This window comes from Enoplosus armatus, chromosome 2, assembly GCF_043641665.1.
Source record: "Enoplosus armatus isolate fEnoArm2 chromosome 2, fEnoArm2.hap1, whole genome shotgun sequence".
NCBI lineage: Eukaryota > Metazoa > Chordata > Actinopteri > Centrarchiformes > Enoplosidae > Enoplosus > Enoplosus armatus.
Window position 1 is genome coordinate 24,200,722 of NC_092181.1, and position 17,842 is coordinate 24,218,563.

Sequence of the window (17,842 nt, forward strand, 5' to 3'; positions counted from 1 at the left end):
ACGCCCATAAAATGACTTTTTTATTTTATTTTAATACAACTGTTTACAAAATATTTTTGTGTTTGAGAAGATAATTATGATGTGTGAAACAGATTTTACACAGTTGTCTGGTCACAAAATGGATTTAAGGCGATTTGGAATCAAATGTGGATTTAATTTGGTACATTAATTGTCATGTGCAACAGGTGCCCCTCAGATAACCCCTCACCTGCTTAATTTACAAACCTACAATATATAAAATAATCAGCCCCCTCGACGAAAACCGAACCTCCTGAGGTCTAATGCCACGCATCATAATTTGTGGTCTCAGTGTGGCTCTCAGCTGCTCTGTTGTTTGTTTTAACTCAGAGAGACCTTGACTCAGATTAGTTTGGGGCATTTACGACACTACAATGTGCGACGAAAGTTTATAATCCACACAGAGCTATCTGTTTGACCATGTGATTTTTCAAGTCGCAAGAAGAAAGAAGAGAAACTGTGTTGACGCAACTGAATGTAGGTTTGAGGTTAACTCCTTTGCTTGCAGTTTATCTTAGCGAACTCCTTTGCTTCATTAATCATTACAAGACAATGATCTAGACAGGATCAGCCCTCCCTTTTAGACAACACCAACAGTGTGAGGACAGCAGTCAGGTAGGAAGAAGGTAGACAAAGGTGTGTATTAGGCAATAATACGTACACATTTGCTTCATATGAATGTTAAAACACAAAGAGGTACAAGAAGCCAAATGGTTTAAAAAAAAAAAAAAGTTGAGTATTTTTGTAGGGTGAATGTTTGACAATGGCCACTTGTGGCCAGTATCTGTGTTGATTTATCTTGTATTCTTGTTTGCACATTGATTTATCCTTATCAGTATTTCAAAGGTGTCCAAGTGCCTTGTGTTTCAACCAAAATATATCACACAATATATGGAAACTATTTACACAGATGTAAAGTGTATAAATGTACTTTTCATTACATTTTAGAAAACTGAAATTGAATAACTTGACAACAGATGTGATTTATACATCAGGGCCACTGCAACACTTTCCAAGGACGTCACCAGTGTTGATGACTGACAATGACTTTAAGTCAATAAACACAAACAAATGAAAATAAAAGCTTGTCTCTCCTGTTGTGTTCTGATGTCAGTACATCTCATGCTGTGTGTGTCTCTGTGTGGGAACATCTATCATCATTAGTTAATTTGAATTGCCTGTACAACTTGAATGAAACAAAACTAACAAAATGGTAAAAGTAAAAAGAAATTCATCAAATAAAAAAATGAATGAATAATAAAGTTAAGTCAGCTTAGAATTTCTTTTTTATTTCCACACTTCAGAACTTACTGTACTCTTTTCTACTTGAAATGATGAGTTGACTCAATGTAGCTGCTGAGTTCACTAAACTCGACAACTTACGTTTTTAAAGAAACACAGTCACCACATTGTCAGACTTCCCAGCATGCATCTTGAGTTTTAACTCTCCAGAGATCCTGCTCTTTTGTTGTTATGACTGAACAGTTGATTCGACTTAATATCCCAAGCGTATTGAACACTGTATCTCAAGTTAAATCAGTGGGTTTTACATTTTTAAAAGTCACGAGACGACTTTTACTTGCTTCAAATGGATCTAGTGAGCTCGTGGTTACATGGGAAGTCATGTACACGATATACGTGGTAAGTCGTGAGAACACTGCTGCTAGGAAACGGCAACATGGACGCCAAAAGACTCCTTGTCCACCAAGGCTAACAATTTAGCAAGCTAGCAAACGGTAACATAATGCAGAGAGTGCAAAGGCATAGGTAATATTATTTTCCTCAGACATATTGTACATTTACTTACTAAACTAGTAAAATAAATATATTAACTTACCATCCACTGCATGAATGAAAATGAACTTCTGTGGCCTGCACCATTTCTGAAAAGATCAGCAAACACATCACAAATCGTGAACTTTGAGCTTTCGGAAAATGTCCACTTACGAGGTTGTGAATGTCTCAAGAGACGGGCGTTCATATGGACTCTTTTCATAAACACGGTAAACATGACCCCATTTGAAGGCACCATTAGAATAATTATTCAACTTAAGTTCCATTAACTTACATTTTTAAGGCTGCAGGGAAACGTATGCTTTTAGGTTGAAGCAGTTTAAAATGTTTACAGCGTAGGCGGATTTCGTCACCTTTGGTCGGAGCCAGGCTAGCTGTTTACCCGTTTCCAGTCTTCATGCCAGGCTAAGCTAAGCTAAGCGGCTGCAGGCTGTAGCTTCATATTTATTAACAAAAATCAGCTCTATGGGCCAAGTATGTGTACACATACAAGGAATTTGACTCCGTTTTCATTGCTCTCAATGTGTTCACACAGAAATAGACAACAGCTAAGCACAAGGACAACAAAGCTGAACATTAACATTAACAACATTAACGAACTATTATGTAGAGACAAGCATGTGGACAAAATAGGTATATATGTATATAAACACACACACACACACACACACATGTATATATATATATAAAGCACTAATTACCAACAACAAAAATAAAATTAAATAAAAATGAAATATCTCTATACAGATGTGAGAGTGGTGTCAGTGTTCTCATCTAACAGTTTTATAATGTTCACTGGAAGAAGCCTGATATAATATTTGATATGTAAAACTTCATGCTTGACCGGATTCTCTGGTTTCACCGTTGAAGTCATTTCATGGCCATGGTGGGAGGATTTTCTCCACAAACACTGCTGTCATGCCTTGTAATTACATTTGTGAATGTTTGAGAAGCTGCTTGTCCAATTGTGGTTAGAATTCATGAGAGTTCATCCCTGGTGTACATAAATTAAGTACACACTCAAGTACTTCACAATTGTAAAGATATCTTCAGCTTTTATGAGTTTTAAGTGAACAAACATACTTTGAGCTTATAAAATATGGTGCACTCTCTCTCCTGCAGTCTGTGCAGCAGTACACAAGGTACACCATTCAAATTCTTGTTACAGGTTAAAGGGAAACTATGGATTCATTTTACATTCACTGCCTCTCACTAAAACTAAACAAGGCTCCTCCATATATAACTGCATGAAAAAATCAAGAAGCTTGGCTGCACAGAGTTGCAACGATAATGATAGAGGTTAATTGAAAAGTGTTTGATAAAAAGCTGTATAATTTATAAATTTTTGCTTGCCATGCTATCTCCCGCAATTTATTCCTAGGACCCCACCCATGGTATATCATTTCCTGCCTGCTTTTTGCCACGTCAAAAAAATCATTTGGTGCACAATAATAAAGGTGTTAGCGGTGCTGTAGTGTTTGACTTCCAAATATTGGCCATAATTTAGTTCAGTTTTGTTTTAATCTTATAATTTCTATTTGTCAGACAACCACACTAAAGCTGGAGTGCAGGGCTTTTACATACAATATTAATGTCTGGTACGTTCAAGCCGTTGCCAAACAACTTCACGCAATGCTGCTTAATCACAAATGGTCAGTGTTTCTTTTAACTTCAACGCTCAATACAAGCTCAGAATGGAGACATAGATAGTGTGGTTATGGCTTCACATGTGCCCTTCATACCTATCCCAGCTTTGCATTGCTATTGTTTTATCAGATTTTGGCATTGGGGTCTATTCCATAAAATATACAAGAAAAATACATTTAAAAAGGTTATTTAATACCACACAAACATAACATCTGCTGTTGGTAACAAAATGGGGATCTTTAATCATCGCTTCCCCAGAGCAAACTGTCAGTAGTTGATTTGTCACAATAATATGTAATAAAACAAGGAGTCATTTTCACTTGCCATTTAAAGCTCATATGTTTTATTTTAACATTTAATCCATCCTTCAAAAATGTTTGCTAGTACTGCATGAGATCATGCAGACAAGTAACACCTAGGTCTGCAGCTTTTTAGCTCTTTAGGCCACAATTAAGTAAACAGAACATCAGGTAAACGGCGACAGTTTTCCAGCATGTACTTCTCTAAAGAAGGTACATAAAAAGACCTCCTCTTAGCCTCTGCTCACATATACATTTCGAACAACCGTGATATGGTTATGGCAAAATTTACACAGACTCACAGGAGCTGCTGCTACATCGTCCGACACCAGACAAACTGAGGAATACGACCTGTCACCCACTTCCTACTATGAACAGGTAAAACTCTTTTCCTAATTTAAATAAAACGTTGACGTGTGTAAAACTCAGGAATGACCATTTTAAAAGAGAACAATGTATTTATGTAATGCAGTGATCAGGTTTACATGTTAAGAGAGACCATATTCAAGATGTCAGATTGCATAAACACGATAACAGAGAAGTGGGATTTGTTCGGTTTACATGGGACTTCCCCACTTCAGCAGTTAATGACAACGACAAGTACCATGAAACAAGACAAATACACTGCCAATAGAGTCCAAAATGTTATGGGAACACATCCAGTAGTTGTTGCCAGGACAACAGTGTCCTCCATGGACATTAAAACATGAAACCATTGGACTCCGATCTGCATATTCCGATCAACATGTCTAAATAACACAAAGAGGAAACATGATATCATAATACTTTTGAGACTGTACATTATCATCAGGGCCTTGAGCTTCATAGTGCCCCCGCCCACACTTAAAGAGTCGTTCCACACACCACAGGAAATGCGTTCCAACTGGGACCATTAACTTCGTGGGCTCTTCTCTGGCTGCCTGACAATGGGTCCCAGCCAAGAAATAAAAGAAATAAAAGATTTTTAGTAGGAAGGCGGAGTTTGTTTGAACAGAGGCAGGCTAGCTGTTTCCCCGTTTCTAATCTTTATGCTAAGCTTTCCGACTGAAGCTTCATATTTACCGTGCAAACATGAGCGTGATATTGATCATCTCATGTCACTCTTCACAGTGAAAAAGCGTATTTCCCATCACGTCAAATTATGTCTGTCAAAAGAAGATTTTGCTTCTTTCTGTCACACTAATCTATCGGCAGTTCAGTGCAGCTTCTGGGCACCTGCTCGTCCTCAGGAGTGTTTGTACTGGGATGTGAGCCCGTTGTTTGAACTGCAGTCACTTACTGTAAATCGTAATACTCGTAATGGGACATAAAACCACGCGTAACATTAGTGATGTAACAGATGACTGCACAGTTTGCACCTAGACAACAGTAGAACAGATAAGCAGGCAACAACTGAGACAAACGTGGGCTGACTCCATTCAGTCCAGCTTCGTTCTTGTTGATTATCTGTCTTTTGTCTTTATGGGGGACAAATAAAGGCACTTGACTGCACGATCAAACAACTTATCAGCAAAATATTATAAAAGAAAGATTCTATTGGGCTCGGAGGCAAAACATTTGATCAATCTACAGTACTTTTCTAAACATCTTCCTTGGGAGATAAACAGAGAATGTGTCTCCTCCCTTCTGCTTAATTACTGTGGTAAAGCCCCTTCCTCCTCCTCCTCCTCCTCCTCCTCTCTCACACACTCTCACAGAAAATACCAAAAAGACCGCATGACCCCACGCAATAAATCTTCAGATTTAGTTGAGTTGGTCGATGGATGAGCTGGTCTTAATTTGGGAGAAAATTCCAAACCACCATCTTTTTTTTCTGAGTCACAGTCATAGTCTCTGTGTGTGTGTGTGTGTGTGTGTGTGTGTGTGTGTGTGAGTGTGAATGTGTGTGTGTGTGTGTGTGTGTGTGTATGTGTGGATGGGTGTGTAAAACCAGGCGAACACCTGAAAAGGACAAAGTCTGTAAAGAAGGTGTGAAGCTCTATGACACCGCCCCCCCTTCCTCTCTCTCTCCTCCCTTCCCCCCTCTCTCTCTCTCCCTCTCTCTCTCCCCCCCTCTCTCTCTCCTCCCTTCCCCTCTCTCTCTCTCCTCCCTTCCTCTCTCTCTCCTCCCTTCCCCTCTCTCTCTCTCCCTCTCTCTCTCCCCCCCTCTCTCTCTCCTCCCTTCCTCTCTCTCTCTCTCCTCCCTTCCCCTCTCTCTCTCTCCCTCTCCCCCCCCCCCTCTCTCTCTCCTCCCTTCCTCTCTCTCTCTCTCTCTCCTCCCTTCCCCCCCCTCTCTCTCTCTCTCCTCCCCCCCCTCTCTCTCTCTCTCCTCCCTTCCTCTCTCCCTCTCTCTCTCCTCCCTTCCTCTCTCTCTCTCTCTCTCCTCCCTTCCCCCCCCTCTCTCTCTCTCTCCTCCCCCCCCTCTCTCTCTCTCTCCTCCCTTCCTCTCTCCCTCTCTCTCTCCTCCCTTCCTCTCTCTCTCTCTCTCTCCTCCCTTCCCCCCCCTCTCTCTCTCTCTCCTCCCTTCCTCTCTCCCTCTCTCTCTCCTCCCTTCCTCTCTCTCTCTCTCCCTCTCTCTCTCTCCTCCCTCCCCCCCCCTCTCTCTCCCCCCCCCTCTTTCTCTCTCCTCCCTTCCTCTCTCTCTCTCTCTCTCTCCTCCCTTCCCCTCTCTCTCTCTCCCCCCCCCCTCTCCCCCCCCCCTCTCTCTCTCTCTCCTCCCTTCCTCTCTCTCTCTCTCTCTCTCTCCTCCCTTTCCCTCTCTCTCTCCCCCCCCCCTCTCCTCCCTTCCCCTCTCTCTCTCTCCTCCCTTCCTCTCTCTCTCTCTCCTCCCTTTCCCCCTCTCTCCCCCCCCCCCCCCCTCTCTCTCTCCTCCCTTCCTCTCTCTCTCCCCCCCCCCCCCCCCCCCACCTCTCTCTCCTCCCTTCCCCTCTCTGGAGTTCATGATGCGTGGAAGTTGTGGCCAGTTAGTAATAAGCTCGTAATCTTTGAATAGTTAACGCCATGGCGGAAATGAAGTGACCTAATGAAGATAGGGAAGAATTAAGGGAAACAGGAAGGAATGGTCGCGGCAGTCATGGGGGATCCAGAGACTGGCTCAGGTGGGGACGGGCTGAAAAGGTAAGGACTTACAATCATTACAACTCCCTTCAAACTAAATCAAACCTTCATTCGTGAAGCGTGAGTTAAGTTTGGGTTTTTGTCTTGTAGTTAACGGGACGCACAGATCACGTCGACGCTGTCGTTTTTACCTATTTCAGGTGGCTTTAGAGATGATGTAGAAACGTCACATATTGTTATCAGGATCCCACTGTCACCATTGAACGTAAGGCATATGAACGTTACCTTGATGAAATGAAATGGATCACCTTTGCGCTGCTGATCAGCTGAGCGGACAGTCTGAATAAAGCAACAGGTATTTTGATTTCCACGTCTAACTGAAATGTACAAACAAAGAGACACAAAAGCTGTTCTGCAAAAAAAAACAAAAAAACGCAATGAAAAACCAGATTTTCGACGACCATGTGTTTAAAACCCGTTTCATCAGGTGCGTATTTTACGCACAGAAGCGCACAGCGGATCACTCACAAACCATTCATTTTCTGTAGCCACAAACAAAATGAAAAACCCTTTGAAGCTTCCGAGCTTCCTGGTTCTCCTCTCGGTCTCTGACAGCACACCCAGTGCTTCTTTAGTTTTTTGCTGGAATAACTGGACCCAGGTTTTCTGTGTGTCTATTGAGGTTGTTATAATTTGATTAAACGCAACTTTACTTATGAACATGCACCATATGAGCACAATATACCAAGATAATTAAAAGTAAAGTTTTTACACATGTGGGTCTCAAGATTAGCTAATAATGCTGGACCTCCCTTGATTGATATTTCACTTAATGAATATGTCATTAATCAAATGGCACGAGGTGAATTTGGGAATATTGGGGGCATCTGGGACAGCTGTTCACTTTGCCTTGGTAGTCATCCAGCCTTGGGAACTCCTGAGTTCAGTTTATTTTGTTGCCTGGCCAAACGAATTCTGTAGAAAATGCCAGGTGCTAAGCTTGTACCTTGTGTATTGTCTACTGTTTTCAAACAAAAACAGACTAACAGAAAGGAAAGCCGTGGTTCCTGTTGGTGTTGATTATGGGAATACACTTTTTCTTTTTTTCACACACTGTTTCACACCTGAAATAAGGCTAAAATACGGCCCTTTAATGCCGCCACACACATGTCAAACTCCACTCACTGTCACATATATCCAACGCACCCTTCCGCGTGTGGCGGTCTATTTAAACCAAAAAGCGGTGCAAACTTTCCCCCCAAATACACCCCTCCCCCCCTCCCCTCCCCTCCGCAACCTCCACTAACAATGCTGCTGTAAACACATTTGATGTAAAACTTGACAGCCGACAACGTCCCTCATGGCGCTTCAGAGAGGCTCCGCGGAGGGTGCTGTCCGCCCCGCGGGCCCTGCTGCTGCTGCCCCTGCCCGTGTTATGGCACTCACCCGTCGGTACTTCCTCGTGTCAGCTCTCGGCCTCAGACGGGCACTCAAGGCGGAGGTCGGCGTCTTTCTGTCAATGCTGTCCGCGTCTCCGCTGCGATCACGCCGACTGTTGGGGTTGTTCTCCGCCGAGGTGCAGGGGATCACTGCTGCACACCAGTAAGCTTTGAGGCCGCTGGCTGTTTTCTCAGTTCAGTCTGCTGCAGGTGTTTTAGTATCTGTTTGTGGGCTGTGTGGCTGATGTAGTCCTCATGTGGTCTTATCATGCTGCTGCCTTCTTGTATTATTTTATGCAGTGGTTTGTGTATTTTGGTGAAAATACAAAAAGTTTATCTACAGGATCTGCAACCCACAATTATTTTCATTATTGATTAGTTGTCTAATTATCTTCACAAGTAATTAATCGTTTGGTTTACACAACATGATAAAACTGTCCCAGAGGTCATGGTGACCTCTTCAAATGTCCAAAACCCAAAATATTCAATTTGCCGTAACGTTGGCACCAAGAAAAGCGGCAAATTCTAAGTTGAGGCAGATCTGCACACCAAGTAGGTCCCATTAGAAGGATTTTCTGATTTTTCTTGTGCTCTTATGAGGTTCTTCCTCAGACTTTGAGTCTAAAACGTCACAGCTAATAAAAATCCTTGTAACAGGAGCTACTTGGTGTGCGGATCCATCTGTTTCAACTGTTCTAGATATCTTTTCAATCCAGCACCCATCCTACTGGGCACTGGGATGTGTGTGTCTTTGTTATCGTTCACTTTAGAACTTGGAACCATCAGATTTTTGGCGATAGATGTTTAACAAAATCAAAATAGCTGCCGAAAGAAAAAAAAAATAGTGAAAGATAAACGTTAACATCCTGAACTTTTAATCCTTCATGTGAACTTAAAGTTCTCACAAATTACAAAGAACATATTTCCTCACTTTTTTCCTGTAGTGGTCTCACGGATGGTTTAATTTGTCCTATTTTTGACACTTGAGACGTCACTGTGATGCCACGGTGAATGGAATTAAGTTTGTGCTGCTCAAAACCTTAAAAAAATTCATCCATCCATCCATTGCCCAAACAGGCATACAAGGCAGACTGTCAGTTTCCATGTACATAGGTGTGAGACCAAATATACAAATATATTATTATAGGAAAACATGAATAGTCTATATTTTATGTCTTCATACTCGACATGCATCAAATGACCTGATCTCATATTGTATGTTTGTATTATTCAGTCTACTTTTCCAAGCTTTCGGAATAAAACTAGCCCATACTTTGCCACTCAGTCCAACTTCTCATCTGAGAGGGTCATGAAGCTTGCCGAAGCGTGCACTGCTACGTCCTGCAAAACCACGCCCAAGTACAAGTGCCCATGATGGCTACATGGCACATACCTCCTGAGACATGTTTTGTATATCTGTACAAAATGGCCACAATTAACAATATATTATCTGCAGCAATATTTACAATTCAGTTGCAACTGCTGTCTTTTTAGGATGTTATGCATCGTCTTTCACTTTTCTCAGCAGTGAGAGTGAAGTAGCATTTGCATTTGTTTTCCATAATTATGTTTTTTTAGTTGTATCTCCTCTACTAGCAGCGGACTTTCCTCCTCACTTCAGTTTGTTGTTGTGTTTTAAATTTCAACCAATGTCCTGTGATTTTAATATTCAGAATAATATATCACTGAGAAAGTGTAATGACTTCTTAAATAAAGAATAAATGATGCAGGCAGATGTAGGTTAAATCCTTGTGTCTGAAAGAAACAAAGGTTTCTTTCTTAACACACCTGTGATGAATCCAAGATGCCAGTCGATAGTTTTTTTGGTCAGCTGTCACTTGAGAGTTAATCTTTAAAGTTATTCCTAATCCTCCCTGCTGTAAGTAGGAGTGAGTTGTGTTTGAGGTGAAAAGGACAGAGTACATGCTGATGTTCTAAAAAACAGGAAGTTAGTTATTGTAGCTTGACCTGCTGATTTGGCCTGCTCACCAACATAGTCAGCTCATGGAGACAACAAAGGTATTTTAAAACCTTTAGTGCCTGATTGCTGCAATTTCCCTCGGAGTCATATGTTGGAGTCATAACTCGGTGAAATCTGAACACACAGACCTGATGCACATATTTTTAGATTCAGTGTGACTTAAGTTTTCTGAGGATATCACCATAATGATAATAATAATTGCTCCTACACAATCGGCTTCTTCAGTATAGCTGTCTGTACGTCCAACAGTACATTGCAAACTGCTAATAGCTTATTCGGCATAATGTTAATGGTCTCACTTTGCCAAAATGTAAAGAAATATAGGCTACAAAATGCTAACTCACTGACTCCATAGCAACATTAAATCAGAATCAGAAATACTTTATTGATCCCTGGGGGGAAATTATACAAACTTAAATTAAATTTCCTGTTTACGCCCCCCCAACACGTTCTCACCAGTGTTAACTCTGCCTTTCTTGTCCTTTTAGACAACATGCTGAGAGCCCGTGTCGTCAGAAGAAGCCTTTGTTTCACTCCTGGTTCCAGTTCCTGCTCCTGTTTTGTCTAGCGCTCTTCATCTTGTGTTACACTCTATCTGACAGCTCTTTGTCATGGTGGGAGAGCCTTCCACTCCATGACCGCTACCAGAGGCTTTTCAATCTGGGCAATCGGGTTAATCTACCTCCTCCTTATCTTATCCATCCGAAACACAGAGTTAAACCAAGTGAAATCCCTGAAACCACAGAAAACCTTACTGTACCATCTACTCAGTACCATCAAGCCTACCCACGCAACTACCACTTTGTCAAGGATAACACTGAGGTGTGCAAGACCAAAACCCCTTTCCTGGTCCTGATGGTTCCAGTGGCACCAAGTAACGTGGCAGCTCGGGACGCCATCCGGCAGACGTGGGGCAAAGACAGCCTGGTTCAGGGTGAGGTGGTGCTTACTCTGTTCCTGCTGGGCTTATCCGGAGGAGCTGATGTTACGCAGATGCAGGAGAAGCTCAAACAGGAGAATCTACAGCACCACGACCTGATCCAGAGTGACTTCATGGACACTTACTTCAATCTGACCATCAAAACCATGGTGATCATGGACTGGCTGGCCACACGCTGCCCTACAGCAGCATACGCCATGAAGATTGACTCGGACATGTTCCTTAACATCGACAATTTGGTGATCATGCTAAAGAAGCCAGGCATCCCCAAGCTGAACTACCTGACAGGGATGCTCATGTGGAACAGGCCCGTTGTGCGTTCAAAGAACTCCAAGTGGTACGTCCCTGAGGAAATGTACCCAGAACCCACATACCCGACCTACACTCTGGGCATGGGATATGTCTTCTCCAACGACCTTCCAGAGAAACTTGTGCAGGCCTCAAAACTGGTCAAACCCTTTAACATAGAGGACGCTTATATTGGAATGTGCATGAAAAAAATAGGACTTGCGCCCACATCACCACCAAATCCCTCCCAGTTCAAGGCCTATAACAAAAGATATAATCGCTGTGAATACTCAAAGATCATCACCTACATACTTGGGTCTTCACAAGAGTTGGTGAAATACTGGACAGACTTGAAGAAGCCTGGACCACCATGTTAGGACAATGACAACTACAGATGCACTGAGAAATCACTTGGGTGGAAGGGAATTGGGAGGTTAACTTATTTATAGATTTGTATTGTTCTGGTGTATAATTCTCATACATCCTCATTTCAGAAATGATAATTGCACTATATGCATGGTCAAAATGAGACCATGTTTTGACTTGGGGACTGTATATTCGTGACGTGAAGTAAAGCGGAAATATGAATTGAAAGTACCCTGAGGAGCTTTTGACCCCTATTGTCGCTGTAGAGCAGTGTTTTACGAGCAGGTCATATTGTTTTGTACCTTTTGTTACATGCCTCGAGCACTGGGGTTCCTGGATACACATTTCTTCTAATGGCATGGTGCAGTAAGGCTGCATGAAGGTAGCAATGAGCCACATAAAAAAAAAAAAAGAAAAAAAACCCCTCTCAATCAACAAATGCAGGTTTAAAAAACGTCTATGCAACTATTGAGAGGTTCGTTTTACAATGAACACTCCTCTTTTAAGCAACACAGGAAACAAGCCAGACCTCTGGCAGAAAAGTGCTGAAGTTATTATTTTAATGTTTATTTTGCTGAAGAATTTTTCAAATTAAAAGATTAAAGAAGCCAAACACACCTCTGAAACTAATTTGTACAACATGTCACAAAAACCTTGACTTATTATTCATCGAGAATGTTCTTTTTACTACATTGATCTTAAAATTGATGAGTTTTTTTTACATTTCTTTTCTAATTTTGTTAACAAGTTGCAAGGTCGCTAGAAGGTCTTGGGAGAAGTTTCATTAACTTGAATAGTAATATTGTCATGCAGGACAGTGTGGTCCTGAACAGCTGAACTTTCTATACACAAGGTACTGAATGTTTGGTCCAAGAACCCCTTTAGGACCTTAAAGGATAGATTCAGATTTTTTCAAGTCTATCATAATATATCCCAATATGTACATGCACACTAGTATTTTCATAGTATCCCAGTTATGTATTGTGCATGTAAACACCATATCCTGGTTTCAGAAACGTGGATAGCTCTTAATGTGGCAACTGGGTTATGAATAACAAGTTTAATAATAAGTTTCGCATGTTCCATCTAAATGCCTTTATGACCAAAACCAGTATAAGGCTTAAAACTGGGATACTTACGTGCATGCAAATGCACTCAAGATACCTACTTGATTTGAAACCCTATATTAGTCTTAGCTGAACTTTAGAATATATTTTTTAGAATGAGGATTTTGTTGGAGTCGTGCTGGGAAGGGATCTTTTCAAGCCAAGTATGGAGAAGAGGAACAATTACAGCGACCAAGAACTCTTCCAGATTACATGTGGGCATGTCAATATAGTATGAAGATGGACAAGGAAAAAATCTGAAAAATCCTCAGAGATTTCTTTCTCGGAAAACTATTTTCACTCCATAAAGACATAATGAGACTAGGGAGCAAAATTAAAAGGCTAGATCTATAAAGAACTTTGTGCTCTTGTAAACAGTTTTGTGCTCTAGTACGCAATTTAATCGTAAACACATTGGTTGTATAGAGGGCTGAGCCCCGGACAGCCCCGGCCCAATTTAACCGCTGTGTATGACCTCGTCTATATACACTTTAGGACAAAATTATTCGTAATGAGAGTGCAGCCCACATGCTTACTGCAGCAAGTGTTGCTGCTTACTGCCGTCTGTTTTGAGACACAAATGTGGGATATGCGTAAAATGAAGGGAGGGTGCAATATGAGAGCAGTTAGATCAGCCATATAAGCATTGAAGGGAAAGGTTCATGATCTCTGCAGGTAGCACTTATTGTTTTAGATTTCTACATGCTCTAACAAACAGAAAGGAAACTAACAAGGCCAAAGTAAAGAGCTCATGAGTGTTTTTTCTTGACTTGGAGGGGGGCGGTAGAGGTATTTTCATTCTGCGGCTTGTAATGAGACTGACTCATTCAGGAAGAGTACACACGGCACACAGGAAAGGGCTTCGAGGAAGTTTCTTTAACCTTCGTTCATCACTGGTAAAACTGGACTGGTTGCACAACAGAAGATCAGGACAGAATCTGTGCCCTTTCAAAGCTTTGAGATGGCCTCTCTCAGGGGTTCAGTGTATTGCAGCTACACAGTATGTGGGAATATGTTTGAAGAATGTTGAGAATGGCATGTCACTGTTTGGCTCTTATGGCAAAACTTGGTTATCCTTCGAAAAGCCCCGTGGGTTTGGTGGTTAGCTGAAGAAGAAAATTCTCAGCAGCAATGATGATATGGTGAGTTTATGTGTGCCAAAGGGCAGTTGATGACAACATGTTTGACTTGCCTTTGAGTAAAGACAATCTGAGCACTTATAGCCATTTGACTTTGTCACAGATGACGCACAACTTAATCTAAAGGTACATGATATGCAGATCACTGTCAGGAACACGTGAGAATAAATGTTTTTGTCACATTTCCTTCTACAGTAAAAGTAATTTTTTTCTGATATCTGTTGGTTATATATATAGAGAAGTCACAACATTTGAATACAACAACACTGGTGGCAGTATATTACACAATAAACTGTCTGAATCAAACCTAAGAAAAGTGTTATGTCCTTCATTTGGTGAATTTGCGGCAAGTTGCTAAAATCCAACTTTAAGAATCTATATTGAATTTCTAAGTTTGTTTTTACTTTTATGTCATGCACATGCAGTCATGGGAAATAGATAGGACACCCCATGAGAATCTTTTGAACATATGGACATTTCATTGACGTTCTAACAATATTGAGAGATTGGGGTAATATAACTAAACAAATAAAAATAAAAACAAAATTTGCTGCATTTAAAAGTATTTTTTATTATTATTATTTTTTTTTTACAGTTTTAACATTTACTGACCTCATAGGATTCACATTACAAATATCCATAATTGGCCAGTCAAAACATTAATTTAAGATAACTCTAATGATGTTTTAACTTATCAAAAGTCTAATTTAAGCCTAATTACATTTTATAATACTGCGTAATACTTTTTGTAAGACTGAAGTTACTCTTGTCATTAATTGGTAAGGTGGAAAAAGCCTATTACAGTAAAATCATGTCCCAAAATTGACTGCAATTTCTTTTAATCTGTTATGGATCTTTTGATGGGTTACGGGTCCATTTAATGGGGCTTTTTACATTAATGGCTGATTATTAACCATGCAAGTCATTACCAAAAGGCAGACAAATCCTTTAATTGCAAGTGCCTCCAATGATCCATCCATGAATGAAATATAAGCCTTAAAATCCTGCGCACCTTAAGCTATCGTATTTCGTCACATCTTGTTTTCAAAGAAGAACTATGCAATTTAATTATAGGTCAAATGTGTCCAATTGCTAAACTTCCAATTAGTTACTTACAATTAATTTCTGACGGAATATAGAGTATTTTAGTCAGACCAGTGAACATGCAAAAGTATGAAAAGAAAAGAATAAATCAATATATAATATACATGAAGAATAACGTTTCCAATAATAAATGCATAATTAGAAAAGACTTTATTGGCCAAATATGTTCACATGTACGCGCAATTTGACTCTACTCATCTATTTACTGTAAATGGAGCCGTTCTAACTCCTCTACAAATTAACAGCTAATTATAGACTCCCATAAACTAAAATAACTGTCTAAATAACTTTTAACAAAATTAAATGAAACTATTTTTCCTTTCTCTGCATTTGTGGTGTAAAAGCATGAAAATTTTAATAATTAGGGCTGTAACTTTTTTTTCAAATTATCAATTAACCTATCAATTAATTACTTTCTCAATTAATAGAGACAGCTTTTTATGTCAGAAAATAGTAAAAAAAAAAAATAAATGCCTGGCATGATTTCCTGATGTCTTGGTGATGCTTGTTTTGACGACTAACAAAACCCAAAAATATTTTATATAAAAATAGTTTACCATCATATAAAACAAAGAAAGGTGACAAATCCTCATAATTTAAGAGCTGGAACCAATTAATGAAAAAACTGCTAAAATGATTCATCGATTATATATATAAATAGTGCCTTTTTGATTATTTTCTGTCGATTTATTGAATAATTGATTGTTTTGGCTCTGAATAATTTGATTAACTCAGCAGGCTACGTGGATTCTCTGTCTACAGAATCTGAGATGTTGGGTGTTCACATACTTCTGGCCAGATAGTGTATCAAATCATCAAATCATCATCAGGAAATCATTCCTGCCTGTGGTCATCAAACTGTTCAACTCCCCAGACTGAAAATCTGGACCTGCTCCTACACATACTACCTCATTATTATTTATTCTTTAAATTTTCAGTGCAATACATACATATATACATATATATATATATATATATATATATATATATATATATATACACATACATATACATTGTTATTGTATATATATATTTTTTACTCTATTTCTTAATTAAATATTGTAAATGTGTATATTTTTTTATTTTCTATTTCTTATTTTTATATTTTGTACATACTTTTAGTACTATATTTTTTGCCACTTTCTACTCTTGGATGGGATCACCAGTACTGTACAATTTCCCCCCGGGGATCATTAAGGATTTCTGATTCTGATATAATGTGTTTGTTATATTTACACCTTTTAAGTAGACTATATCATAGCCTTGAGGATAAATCGATGATTATTTTAGAAACAAATCTGTGTTAAACGGCCGCTTATTTGTGTTGGAAGAGCAACTTGCTCTCTTCCTGTTTCCAACATATTCCGTAACAACAGAAGCACCGTTCAAAACGCGAGTTTTAGTAGGTGACACGAATCCTCATACAAGACTGTAAAGACGAATAAAATAGGTAAGTTATGTTTTCAGAGGCATTCACGAGGACAGCTACGTATTCTCTTCCTGTTTTCAACAGCTGTCGTTACTACGACAACCACAGACGCATTCGGCTGAAAGTTGCCAGTTAACAGGGTCGTTCCATCCGGGACCGTACCTGAGTTAATGTGGTCGCTGGTCTCCCGGGAGTCTTTCTACAGAAGAGAGAGAAACAGGAAGTGCTTTAGGACGCGAACAAGTAAAAGGTAAGTTACGGTAACGGAACAAAATAGTAATCTAACGTTAGTGTACGTGTGATAGTGTGTGCGACTCCGTAATTACGTTAAAGTTTTCCGTGATTCGGTTGGAGAGTCCAATTCAGTGCTAATTTAAGGAAATAAAAGTCAGAACTTCATTTAAACCAGCCAAGTGTTGAATCTTCAAAGGCAACCAAGTTTTCTTTCAGACTGCTCTGCTCAACTTAACGTTAGCTAACTATCGGCTAGTTAGTAACGTTAGCTTAGGGCAGTGTAGCGGCGCAGTTTGTCGAAATATTGGATTTAAACGGTGGTTTCGCCCTGAAAAAGTAGCCCGTATTTCCCGACAGACAATAGACCTTAGTGGGATAACGTAGCTAAATGCCTTTGAAGATATAAACCGCTGCTGTATAACAGGTAAAAGAAAAACAAAAATAGTCTACGTTTGGATTTTCCACCCAGGTTTTAGAAGTAACGTACGGCGTGATGACGTCACATTTCTCTCTCTCTCTCTCTCTCTCTCTCTCTCTCTCTCTCTCTATATATATATATATATATATATATATATATATATATATATATACTGTCAATAGTTCTATCAAGATCACTGTAAGTGAATGTTTTAGCTTTTGTTTATGTTCAAGTCTAGTGTAGTACTCTTTATAATGAGGAGTACATTATAATTATACCTCACTGTACTCAAAATAGCCTTTTTTACTCCCAAAATACAGCTTGGAGCAACATTCTTGTATTTTGTTGACATTGGCTTTAGTCCCTCATTGTTTGGGGTCCTACTTCTGCATGTGTAAAAACAGAAAGATAACTGCAAAATGAACAATTGTTAAGAAATTGAATAGACAATTTTTCCTTCTGACCTATTTAAAGCCAATAGTATGTAGAAAAGTGTTTAAGTGGTAACTCTTCCATTTGCCACAAACTGAGCTGTCATATTTAATGGAGGTGACAGGGTCAAACTAAGCTAAACTGATATAAAGCTCTCATAATAGAAATCCAG

At 39.8% G+C, this 17,842-nt stretch overlaps 1 protein-coding gene across 1 annotated transcript; it reads left to right on the forward strand.

Annotated features, from left to right (window-relative positions):
* The first annotated feature begins 6,810 nt into the window (after positions 1-6,810).
* On the forward strand, positions 6,811-11,942 carry LOC139301447 (beta-1,3-galactosyltransferase 2-like). Its single transcript, XM_070924846.1, has 2 exons — positions 6,811-6,854; positions 10,703-11,942. Exons 1-2 carry the CDS (start codon positions 6,811-6,813, stop codon positions 11,817-11,819), a joined length of 1,161 nt encoding a protein of 386 aa, XP_070780947.1. The 3' UTR covers positions 11,820-11,942.
* Positions 11,943-17,842: the final 5,900 nt, after the last annotated feature.